Source organism: Vollenhovia emeryi, unplaced genomic scaffold, assembly GCF_000949405.1.
Source record: "Vollenhovia emeryi isolate VEMERY1.0 unplaced genomic scaffold, V.emery_V1.0 DF939183.1, whole genome shotgun sequence".
NCBI lineage: Eukaryota > Metazoa > Arthropoda > Insecta > Hymenoptera > Formicidae > Vollenhovia > Vollenhovia emeryi.
In genome coordinates, this window is record NW_011967183.1 from 628948 (window position 1) to 641901 (window position 12954).

The 12954-nt window shown below is 52.9% G+C and overlaps 1 protein-coding gene across 1 annotated transcript in view; it reads left to right on the plus strand.

Moving 5' to 3' along the window:
* Window positions 1–6118: 6118 nt before the first annotated feature.
* LOC105562877 (protein alan shepard) overlaps window positions 6119–12954 on the plus strand; it is a 40057-nt gene continuing 33221 nt past the window's right edge. The window contains exon 1 of the mRNA XM_012014022.1: window positions 6119–6362. Coding sequence (XP_011869412.1) covers window positions 6119–6362 — 244 coding nt within the window. The remainder of the gene's footprint in view (window positions 6363–12954) is intronic.

The following is a 12954-nucleotide window of genomic DNA, read 5'->3' on the forward strand; positions in this document are numbered from 1 at the left end:
GATCGATACACACCGTGATCCGTTTCCCTTTCCCTTTCCCTTTTCCGCTCCCTTCCCCTCCCCCGCCCTTCCGCCGCGCCCTCTCCCGTGTTTTCGCGCGCGACGGGTTAGCGCTCATCGATCTCGCTCTGCGAACTCTCATCGGAGACGAAAAAAAGGGCGGAAGGATAAAAAAAAATAGGGGAAAGAGAAAAGGCGGAAAACCCGGGGAAGCCCGATTCCCGCTCGTCTGCCGAAAACTGGACGATCTCGCGCGCTTCAGCTCGTAAAATCGCGAGACGCGCGCTGTTGGATCGATAAGGAAACCGCTGGTTTTGCTAGGAAGTACGCTTGGAACGACGAGATACGATTGAGGATCAAAGTTCAAAGATGCTCTAACTCGATCGATACGTTAATCCACGTTTCTTGCCCTTAGCCTGATTTTGCAGGTGTTGTATAGTGGCGTCAAACGACTCTCCTCCGAGGGACTCTGGTCCAACAATCTCGCGCACAACGAGTTTCCGATCGCAGCTCGAACTGCCTGCTTTGTGAAACCTGCGCCGTTAGGGGCTGTGCCATTAGAAGCATCCAATTCTTCCGAGATTTGCCGAAATTTCTTTCATTTTACATCTGCGACAGAAAAATAATCCCGTTGTTTAAAGAGACTCGCGAATGTACGTTTGTTGCGCGCAATTTAACAGTTGGCGAATTAATGTTACGGATCAATATCTATACGGTAGCGATGTTTGACCTAGGACAAGTCGCGTGCAGCCGTTGGGCCGCTTCCTCCCAAGTCGTTTCGGACTCTGCAGGCTTTTTCGAAGGTACTGTTAGGCCATTTCCTCGAACAATCCTCACGGCGATCCGCAAAGAGTCTCTTATCCGCGGTACCTTCTTGGATCCTCGGCCAATCGTCGTCCTGCACTCTTTTGTCCCTGCGACCAGTAGGGTCTGTCGACCGGAGGAGGGACGAGGAGGAAGGGCAAGGTTTGACCTTTTCGAGGTAATGGCGGGACGGGTAGGACAAGGGTTGGTTCGACGCCTGTCTTTTGGGGCATCGGCCCTTGCCTCGGCGAGGCAGGGCGAGCAGGGGCGGACGAGGAGGACCTACGCGTTATTGAGCGGCCATTTCCCACAAAGCGCAGACGAGGGCAACCACCCCGACGAAGCGCGCGGAATCCCTCTTTCTCGCTCTCTCTCTCTCTCTTTGTCCCTCCGTCCTCTCTCCAGCCCGACTTCTCTCTACCCTCCGCCCTCCGTCCTCCGCCCTCGTCCTTTCGTCCCTTTGCGCGCTGCTCTCCCTTCGGTCTGCCACGAGCGGGGAGAACCTTTCCGAGACGCGGATAATGCACCACCTGCATCGACGCATCTTCGAAAATTTCAAACGTATTTTACTTCTGCCGTTGCCCGTATCTTAATTCCACGTCTTCCGTTGTTTCGAAGCTGCTACCAGGCACGTTGACTTACGTTGCAGACGTACAGATTAATTGCTGGATAGAGAATCTAAAATCAATTCAACATAATTTAATGATAAGAATAATGCAACAGTCAATTCTCGATGTATAGTCCGAAATGTAACATTTTTATTGTATAATACTCTAACGTATACTATTTGAATGTAGGTATCATGTTCTAGTGCAGCTCCATTTGGATTCGTTGTCATTTATCGATTGAATTCTAGAATTATACCCGATATCTCTCGCGCTCGGAATAACCGAATTATATTTCGGAAACGAAGTAAGTTCTGCGAGAAGCAGAGGCGATGTAAAATCGGGAAATATTTCTCGACAGCTCTCTGCGAACATCCGTTCGATACGTTTGTACCAGAAAAATTTCATAATGGCAAAGGGACGCGCCCACTGAAGAGAGTGTCTAAAATCGCAGTTAACGTCGCAGACAGAGACGAAATTGTCTACTGCCGCCGCGAAACTGCAAACTGTTGGCTAGAATTGTTTTTTTTTTTTGGATCCGGTAAATAGCAATTTTCAGTCGAGAGGAGAAGAAAGAGGCCTTGCGCGCGGCTCTGGCTACGTCGGAGTTGATTCGCGCCGTGCGATTTCCACGAGCGAATTCGGAGGGCATGAACCCCCTTCTGCGGCACCACCCCGCGCACACCGGCGGAATATATAATCTCGGGGTCATTGCCCGAACGATCTTTGGGGGTACCACCGTGGTGCCTGCAACGAGGGTGAGAGACGCCTCGGAATACCGGACGCGGATATCGACCACCACTTTCCCCAAAAGACAAAAACGCGAGTCCGTAATGGCGCGCGTCGGTCTCTCCGTCCCGGCGACAACGTATCAACAAATACAAGTGATAACGATTCGGCAGCACGCGGATCGTCTCGATGCGTGCAACGTGCATTCCGAGAGGGTGTTTCTCTTTCACCAAGTACAGGGGGTTAGTTCCAGGGTTGGGAAAGTTACTTTATAAAAGTGTCTAGTTACAGCTACAGTTTGTTTCGCTAAAAATGTAACATAGTTACGGTTACTCAATAAGTAACGAATCGTTACCTTGCAGTGACTCTCTTGAAATAAAAATAAAAATATCAAATCTGCATTTGAATTTTAAAGCACCGACAAAGGCGTTTATGCGTAAATGCAAGACCTAATCACATGCAAGACCGATCACATCAGGTCTTGCATTTGCGCACAGTGGCGTAACTACCACCCGGGAAGCCCTGGCACGGTCTGGGGGCCCCAGCTTAGAAGGGCCCCCTAAATATTCTGGACTGTTACGGTCGAAAGAATTGGTCCCAAGCCCGTATAAGAAAAAAGGAGGGAGTTTTGTGTGAGCTATAGATAGCTTACAGATAGCTAGATCAATGACAAATCTTGACTTAATCTTCTGTTCTATCCGTTTTTGTTGTCAAAAATAGGGGTTTCGTTTCCATTTGAAAATTTCAAGTTGACCTTCTAATGATCCCTAAATTTGACCCCTATATAAAGGGCCCTATTCAATTTTTGCCCGGGGGCCCCCAACATTGTAGTTACGCCACTGTTTGCGCATAAACGTCTTTATTGACGCATTACGATTCGAATGTAGATTTGATATTTTTTATTTTCATTACAAGAAAGCAACTGCAAAGTAACGGTTCGTTACTTTTTGAGTAACGTACCGTAGCTAGTTACATTTTTAGCGAAAAAACTGTAACTGCAACTAGATACTTTTATAAAGTAACTTTGCCAAGCTTGGTGAAAATGCTAAAAGAGCTCCTTCTAACCGTCCCCTTAAAAAGAGACAAGGCCACTTACTTTTAGCATTTTCACTATATTGTAAGATACAGAATTGACCCCAAGGTCTCTCAAATCAAATAATGCGAATCACGAGCATGCGTGATTCGCATTATATTCCAAGTAGGAAGATGACGTTGTACAGTCTCACGTTGACGTCAAAATGATATTTTTAATGACATTTCGACGTCAAAGTGACGGCAAATAACATCAGCTTGCTACTGTGACATTTTGCGAGATGTACCGCGATTAACATCGGATCTACGTCAAGTCGAAAAAAGTCAACGTTATTCGACAATTTTTCGGATTTAAGCATTGGAAATGTAACTCATATTGTGATCCCGCGCCTTAAAAAGGGCGCATACTAATGTAGAATATCGAAAATAGAACATTGTCGATGTAAAAAGATTTAATGTGTTCAGTTGACTCGGAATTGCCCGAAAAGAAATTGCATTACACTGATTTACGCCACCGTGCCGGATAAACGGCGTAAATAGGGCGGAAAATAGCGCGGATAATTAAGATGATTGAATCGCCGATGCCTTCTGCACGCCACCCGATACAACGTCAAACCGTCATACTCCACTGTCGTGTGGTAGGCCAATGCGGTCGCTTTAATGGTATGCAAATTACCAGGTAAATTTCGTGCGCGTGCTTTGTCGAATGGGCGGGCGAGAGAGTGGGGGGGTAGGGGAAATGGACAAAATTGAAAGGGTTCGCCCGGGGATAATTGTTAAAAAACAAACGCGAAACGCGGCCACGCGGCCGCCCCTCTCGGCCCCGCGATTAATTACGCTAATGGAAACATTTTCGCGGCATTCGAGCTGCTGCGACAGTCGTCGATTGATATAATGCGTGCGAGGAGTGTACCGAAGATGTAGGATCATCCAGGGAACGACACTCCGATAGGCTTCGTATTTGTAACTAATTAATGAGCAATAATTAAGCTTACAGTATTCGACCATAACTGGTAACGTGTTGTTAACACAGAAAATTTATTGCGAAAAATATTACCTCAGCCTGGACCTCCCTGGCTGAGGTAATATTTTTCGCAATAAATGTTCTGTGTTAAAAACACGTTGCCAGTTATGGTCGATTATAAGCTTAATTATTGCTAGTCATGTACTGGCGTCAAATAATTCTTGATGTTAATTAATTAACAATCGAAAGGAGAGCTTTGCTCGACAGGTAGAAAGAAATGCATTTTTTGTTTAAATAGCTCAGAGAGAAAGAGAGAGAGATTTTGAAAAAGTTCATCTAGGGGGAGAATTCTCGTGGGGCGTACTCACGAGGTACTCGGATATCACGGCATGCGACATACGAATGCAGATACGTAGAGATACCGGAGCGCCCGGTATCTATTTATAACGGCGACGGATCACAGGGCGATTGACCGCGTGGCCTTGACTTCCGGTTGACCCGGGCTGTTCCCTCCCTCCTTGGGAATTTCGGTATGACTTGCAGGATTTTCGGAAGGGCACCCACTGCTCCCGTCCTTCAATTAGGTGGGCTCGGTAATTCTCAGAAATGGCCCTTTATTAGCAACATCTCCGCGAGGAAGTTTGGATTAGGAGACTGTCTGTCCTTTTCACGCTACGTTGACCCTGTGCAAATGAAGCAAGTATGTACATTGAGGCAGTCCTCTGAAAAAAAAGAGACGGAGGAAGAGTAAACTCGAAAGAAAGAGTGTGGAATCACCTGAAAGAAGAGATTTCGTATCTACGACCTGAACGCGAGAGGATCGCGAAATTCTAGGATTGAAGCGACCGAATTTCGGCGAGCCGATTGATTGGTAGTAGATTAATAAAAAGGTAGAGTAACAGTGAGCGACCTCGAGATTCGAGCCAACGGAAATAAACGAAAAACCTCTGGGTTTACACGCGGCTGCGCCGAGCGCGTTTTCCCGTGTCTATAAAAATTTGAGTTCGCCGGAAACGACGTCGACTTCGATTCCCGTTCACGGGTTTCGTATTCCCTGGTAATAGGGACGGCGCCGACGCACGCCCAATCTGGTCTCGCGCGATTTCGTTATTTACATCAAACGACCCGCCGCGAATGACTCTGTTTAGCTCGTCGCTCCGCAGAACGCTTCCTTTTTCTCCGTCCCGCGTCTTTCTTCCTCCCTTTTTTTCATCGTTTTCTTTTTTCCAATCGCTCGGGAACCTGTTCGCACGAGTGGCAGCAACGGAATGTCCCAAGTGCTGCTCTCATCTCGGGCCGATCGAGCTCCGATCGTTCTACACTACGCAAAGATTTCGTTTAGTTTCAAGCGTTTATCAAATATAGAAGCCTGCAGTTTTCGCTTCCTACAAATCTACGTGGGCCATAATATCACCTTGTTCGTTGTTTTACGATTACATCTCATGAGATCCAATGCGAAAAATCATCAGATCTTCAGGAATTTGACACTTTCCTCGAATGTTCGACGTTGTCTATTGAGATCTGACTAAATCTACAATTAAATTCCTAAGAGAACATAATTAGACCTCAATAGATAATAACACTGAATATTCAACAAAAGTGTCAGGTCTCTGAAGAGCTCTCTGATGATTTTAGAATTGGATACAATGAGATATTTCCATTTTTCCCCGGGATTATTATAAACATTGATATCGACACCGCTATACAAGATCAAGAGACACCAATTATCCGGACTAGCTGGGAAACAGTGACACTCGAGCTGAACGGCAACAGAAAATCCTCTTAGGGTTGACTTAACGCACGTAAGCGGCGGACGCGCAAAGCAGGCGGCTTCTGGTTTCGCGACCGAACTTAAAAACGTACCCGACATTCTCGCGAGGGAGTATTAATTGGAATAAGCGCGGAAGAGAGGCGGGAAGGAGGGAGGGTGCACTCGCAGGAGGAGGCTGATGCCGAGGAACGAAGGCTAACGACCTTGACCGTGATGTGTGGGACTGTGTGCGTTTACGATGACAAGAAAGAGAGGCGGAAGGGGGTGGAGGAGGTGGAGGAGAGCGAGAGGTACGACAGTAAGAGACGCGAGAGAGGAGACATCGGTCAAAACGACGACGGTCTTGCTCTCTCGGCGCGAAGGCGACGGGAACGAACGAATCCGGCGAGATTCGAGATGGACCGGGCCCGATCACTAAGGGCTAGTATCACAAACATCGGCCAACTGCTAACCGAAGGTTAATTGATTCTCTGTCTCTTCTTAAATAATAAGATGGAAAAGGATATGGAGTGGACTGAACCCTAGCTAACAGTTGACCGATGTTTGAGAAACTGGTCCCAAGGGCCAATTTCACAAACGTCGGTTAATTGTTGACCGGAGTTCAGTCGACTCCCAACCTTTTTCTATCTTCTTCTCTAAGGGCCAGTTTCACAAACATCGGTTAACTAAGGTTCAGTCGACTCCCTATCTTTTTCTATCTTGTTCTCTGAGGCCTGGTTTCGCCAACGTCGCTTAACTTTAAGCTTACCTTAATTCGTTCTTTGTCTCTTTCCAAGTGTCACCCTAGAAAGAGACAAGCATGAATTAAACTAAGATTAAAGTCAAACGACGTTTGTGAAACTGGCCCTAAGACGGCAACGACGCCGGGCGTCCTCGATGACGACGAGCCCCCGCGAGTGGCAGACGACCGCGCTGCGACGCCTGCGACACAGCGCGCATGGTGTACCGCTTAGCAGGATAGCGATTCTGGGAAGGGGCAGGGGGAGAGGGAAGGGATTGTCTGGCACGGAGCATCATACAATATACAGGGTGTTTGGCGACGATCTTTTCCCCAAGCGTGGCAGGTTATTCTGAACTGACAAACTCAGGGTGGTTCCACAAACGTCGGTTAACTGTTAGCCAGAGCCGACACCCTATCTTTTTTATCTCGTCATCTAGGAAGAGACGGAGAATCAATTAACCTTTGGCTAGCGGTTACACGACATTTGTGAAACTGGCCCTCGGTAATGTCTAGGAATGACGTTACCAACGTAAATAATAGCGCATTCATTAGACAAGCCTTGCTCTCTGAAAGTCAATCAGTGGATTATCACCAGGGTTGGATAGTGTCTAGCAGTGTCTAGTTAAAAAGATTAAAGTTACGTTAAAAAGTTAAATAATTTTAACTTAACTTAGTTACATAATAGATTGTTAACTTTTAACGTTTACTTTACCTCTCTCTTAGGTCCGGTTTTTCATTTTCTTGTTAACTGAGTTAACTTGGAACGAGATAGCTGGTGTTGAACAGCATAGCCTCAGCTTTGTCTAGTGAAGTAGTGGGGGTAGCAGAAGAGTATTTTTGCCCCATTCCAGATATTAAGAGAGGGTGCTGTTGAAAGCATGTTGTCTCTTTCTAAAGTTTGTACACTTCCGCAGCCAACATGCGCAGTCTACATATTACACGTCTACAATTATTGCTGAAAACAGTAAACAGTGATTTACAGTTATAAATATACATTGCTTTATCTTATATATGTTATCTTATTCATCTTGTTTTATATTTTTTAATCTTTATAATGCCCCGGCAAGGCCTAATGCCCAAAAAATGCCTAGTAAACCCTAGTAATGCCCAGTAATGCCGCAAATCTGCACACCACAATGCCCTCAGTGGTTTCCCCCTCGGTAAATATACTACTGAAAATTGCAATGGTACACACATTGCGACTATTCACCGTTCTCAGTGATAATTCACTGATTGACTTTTAGAGGGTAGTGCGAGCAACCGGATTCCCTATCAGTAGCCCAGGATTAACGCGCGATCCGGATCGTTATCTCCCCGCGACGATTGCGGCATCGATTTACTCGCGTGGCGCTGAGCTCGTCAATGAGACGCGCACGGTGAGTCGGCGAGTCGACGACCGGCAAAGGGCGCGGGGCGTCGCGGCGGTGCGGCGGAGGGATGCTGTCCGCGCCGCGCCGCGCCGCGCCGCGTCGCGTCGCATCGCGTCGCGAGGAAAAGAAGAGAAAACCGCGCGGCAGGGAGGGAGGAAAAATCCAGCCCGCCGACTCCTGACCTCCAGGAGGAGTAGGAGACGTGAGCGAGGTCGTTCTGCGATCGATCGATAAATGCGCTCACGCTCCGCGACCAAGGTGCGAAGGAACTTGGCGTTCCACGGAGCGAAGGAGGGAGCGAGAGGGGGCAGGGGAGGGAGAGGAAGAGAAAGACGGCAGGGTTGGCGGGAGGACGGATAGCGCGAGGGGCGCGTGTATGGAGAGGAGGGAGATCGAGAAGAGGAAACCGCCCCTGTCGTCCGATAAATATCGTTTCGCGCGACGTCGCTAATGTATACAAATTTTTGCCCAATTGGGTTACAATATTATTTATTTACTTACCCGCAATTTACTCCCCCCCGCCCCGAGGCTCCGCGAGTGAGTATACGCGTTCGGAACGACCGACGTTCGCGCTTTTAATCGTCCGCGTTTCGGTGACGAGGCGAACGGCAAACCAATTGATCGCGCTCGAACGTGGCAAAAATACCGCGAGGCGCGAGTCAATTATTTCAACGAGAGTTAGAACGTCGGCGTCTTTTCGCTCCACGATTTTCACATCCAACATGGACTCCCCGTTCCGGAGCGGGACGAGACGCCGCGTTTCTCCCTCGTTTTTCCCCGTTCTTTTCTCACTTTCGCCGAAACAGCGACTCTGTGTCTCATCAGCGGGAAAATGGTCGCGCGCGTTGAAGGTCCGTCCAACGCTCGCGCAGGGGGGGGGAGTTTTTCTCGAGCGAGAGAAAAGAAGCGGCAGTCGGCGCGAGTCTCTACCGGCCGGGTGTGCGAAATCTCAACCGGGGAGAGCACCCCTGCGGAGAGACGGCGAAAGGACCGGAACAATCGATCCTTCGGCCCGCGGAAAGAGAGCGCGAGGGCCGGCGGCTTCTTCCTCTCGCTCTCTCCGTCCCTCCCGCCGCGTCTCGCTTCCTCCCGGCGGCTCGTCCGTTTCAGGTAGCCGGCCGCGAATTCCGGAAACTCCCTAGAGAGGAGCGGACTTGGCGCGCGCGGCCGAGCCTATTGTGTACAAACGAACGCGCGCGCCACGCGAATTATTAAAACAGCCTCGGCCGCGACGATTAGAATCGAGAGTTGAACGAACCCTCGCGGCCGCGGAGGGTCCCGGCCGCGACGTACCGTCGGAGGATCTCCATTTTCTCGCGTTATCACCGGACGGGACGCGTTCATCGATTCGCGCGCTCGAGACGGCAATAATTCACGCGTTTGTCTTTGTATTTTTTATTTTTCCCCTGGCAGACTAAACACGCCGTTCGATCTCTCTCGCTCGGCCACGGTGAATGGAGAAGAGCGGGGGGGGGGGGGGTGCGAGCAGCGTACGCGCCGCCACCCAACCCTCTTCGGCGTTCCTCCTCCTCCTTCTCTCTCTCTCTCTCTCTCGGCTTTCTTCACGTTTTCACTTTATTGCGGGGCTTACTTCGGCGGTACCGAACCTTTAATTAGCAACGAGACGTGCCGTCCGCCCGACATTCTCCCCCGAGCCGCTCGGCTCACCTATGGTACCTAGACGAGGGCATTTCTCCCGCTTCCTCCCCGCTTTTTCGCGGTAGGCACGGACGGCGCTGGGCGCTCTCCTCGTGCCAGAGCGAAAACGATCGGCGTCGGGAGAGAATTCGGCAGGACTCTCCCGCAGCGGCGAGCGTAATGAATGTCCTCCCCCTCCCCGCCCGCCGCCCCGTCCCGCTCGCCAGATCTCGCCCCCTCCAGCCGGCCGCTGCCGCTGCCGCCGCCGCCGCCGCCACCGCCGTCGCGGCGCTCCGCGCACTCGCCAGGGCTGCCAACCGCGGCGCGTCGAATCTCGGCCGCGCCGCCGGCTCGCCCTCGCCCCCGCCCCGCGCCCCGCCTCGTCGCGTAGCGCGCTCACCGGCTCGCGGCGTCCCCGTCGCGCCCCTGGCGGCCGCGCTCGCTCCCTCTCGCTCGCGGCCACGGCCGCGCGCTCGGCGCGGCCGCGCGTGTGTTGGGTGGCGGCAGCGCAGACGGGCGCGGCCGCCGGAGCCCCCGGCGCTCGGTCGCGGGCGAGGGTGGCGCCGCCCGTCGGCGACTACCCTCAGTTTCGGGCAAGATGGGCGCACCTCGCCGGGCAGTAGCTTAGTCTCTACCTACAAGACAACACACACACTAAATGTTTCCTATAGTAACAATTAACCAATTGTACATTAATCTTATTTAAGGGAAACACACGGAGGGGGAGAGAGAAAGAAAGACACTCTACACGCTCCACACGCAAGCTCTATTTTTGTAATAACGTGCCGTAAAATTAAAAAAAAGGTAGTGTGTGTGTGTGTGTGTATGTGTGTGCTCGGGCGCCGCGAGGCAGCAACGCGGTGTAATTTCTACGACCGTTGAGGTAGGAGAGAGCCGCCGGTTTTTCCGTTGTACCGCGAAGAAGGCGGCGGCGGCGGCGGCAGAAGCTGAGGAGGAGGAGGAGGAGGAGGAGGACGACTCAGTGAACGAGGAAGCGACGGCAGAGAGTATCGGGGGAAAAAGGAGCGGCCGTGGTGTGTACGTGTGTGTATATGTATGCGTGCGTGCGTGCTGGTGCGCGTGTGTGCCCCGTGAAGCGACTAGGCCAAGTTAGCCGAGTAGTGCGATTGTCGTAACGGCCGGGACGGGGCCGGGGACGGGGACGGCGACGGCGGCAACGGCAACGTCGACGTCGAGAGCGCGCTCGGCGCGAGGGGGACGCTCCGCGGGTCGCGTTCCCCGCGGGTACGGAGCGACGAGGATCGTCGGCCGCGCGTTCGTGCCGACGACGCCGCCTGCGACGCTCGGCGACAGTGGCGGCCGGGGCGGCTACGGCGGCAACGCGGCGGCAGCGCGCCTGAAACGAGTAAGCGGCCGATAAGCGGCGGCGCGGCGCGGCTCGGTTCTACACTCGCTCGGTGCAGGTTTACGGTCGGTCGCGGGCGCCGTCGAGTCCCTCCGTTTCGCGGCGCGGTGCGGCGCAACGCGGCGTGCGCTCTTTTTCTCTCTCTCTCTCTCTTCATCTCTCTCCGTTTCCCTTCCTCTCTCCGGGGGAAACCCTCGTCGGGTGTGTGCGGTGTGCGTGCATGCGTGGCGCGAGTGCACTCGTTTGTTTCTTCGTCCGTCCGTACGCTCGTTCGTGCGCTCGTTCGTTCGATATACGCGCGTAGAGTAACGAGGGGAAAATCGTCGTCGAGCGACGGGGAAAAGGTACGCGAACGGCGAGAGTGCAGCACGACCGGGACCGACCGACCAATCGATCGACCGACCGACCGACCGGCCGCCGGTGCGTGCTGCGCGGTAATTTAAAAGCGATAAATGTGTGGTAATCGGTGAAAAGTGCGCTCCACACCGTCACGACACACCCTCTTGACATCCGTCGCTCGCATCGCCATCGGATCGGCAGCGGCCTCTCTCTCCGTCTCTTTCTCTCAGCCCCCACTCTCTCTCGTCCCGTCTCGCTTCTTCCTCCTCGCGCTTGGAATCGCCGACGTACGTGCGCTCTCTCTCCCTCTCCCCCCCCTCCCTCCTGCATTCTTCCTTGTTTCTAACCGTGCACACGTCCGCTCTTTCTCTCGGAGGTGCTCTATCTCTCTCTCTCTCTCTCGCGCTCGCGCGTATCCGGCGTCTCTCTCATTGCGACGTGCGCAAAGTGATTTATCATCGCGTCGGATTTGGCGTGACGAGGACGGTGACGACAACAGCGGCGGCGGCGGCGGCGGCTGGCCCGTTAAAACCATAAAGTACGGTCCCTACCCTCTCCACCCCCTCCTACGCCGCCATTGGGCCATCCCTCGTCGCTGCACGCCGAGCGGCAGCGTCTCGCCCGGTATTCTTACGCTACGTCGCCGGCCTCGCACACGTACCCTTTCCTCGTTTACCCGGTTTCTCCTTCCTTTTCTCTCTCTTTCTCGCTCTCTCTCCCCCCCCCCCCCCGCTCTCCGCTCTCCGCTTCACTCCGGTTTCCGCCAGCCGATCGAGAGAGAGTGCACGAATTCGCGTCTAGTGATCCGTCCGTCCGTGCGTGCGTGTCGTGTAGTGTCGTGTCGCGTCGTGCGTGTCGTGCGAGCGCGCGCTACAGTGTGTGATTTTCTCTGCTCAGTTGTCCCATCGGTGTCGCCGGTGAACGAGGAGGAGACTCGTCGCGCGGTGTTGCAGTGCGGCAAGTGACGACGTCGTCGGCCGCGGCGCGGACGAGGACGTGCGAAGGAACGGCGAGGAAGCGCCGACGAACGAGTGGAGGAGGCGGCGGCGGCTGTGCGGGAGGTAAAAAGGGAGGCGGCGGAGGAGGAGGAGGTGAAGGAACCAGAGTGGCGGCGCGAAAGCGACCGGCGGCGACGGCGGCTGACGGTGGTTTTTAGGCTGCGCAGCGTCGCGCCGGCGTATTTTGTTATTGTTATTATCATCGCGGGCTCCGTAGCTGGTATCGTCCCACCGGCGACGGGCGACGTGACGGATTCCTCTACCTACCGCAGCAACAGCCACATCGGGGTCGCGACCATGTCCGTGAGAATGGAAAACGTGGCCGCGCGGAAGATCAATTATAAAATGATGGTGAGTACACCAACGTCTGCGAACGTACGCATACACGTACGCTCTCTTTTTCTCTCTCTCTATCTCTCTTTCTCTTTCTCTCTCTTTCCCGATCCTCTCAGCCGATCGACGGCGACGGCGGGTGCGCAGTGCGCGTGCAACTCGCCGCTTACTTCGCGCAGCTCCGTCGTGCGCGCGAGCGCGTGCTAACGTGGCGCGCGCGACGACGAGTTCTCGATGCCCGTGTCCGCGCTTTGTGTCCCCCCCCCCCCCAATCCCCTCGTCGT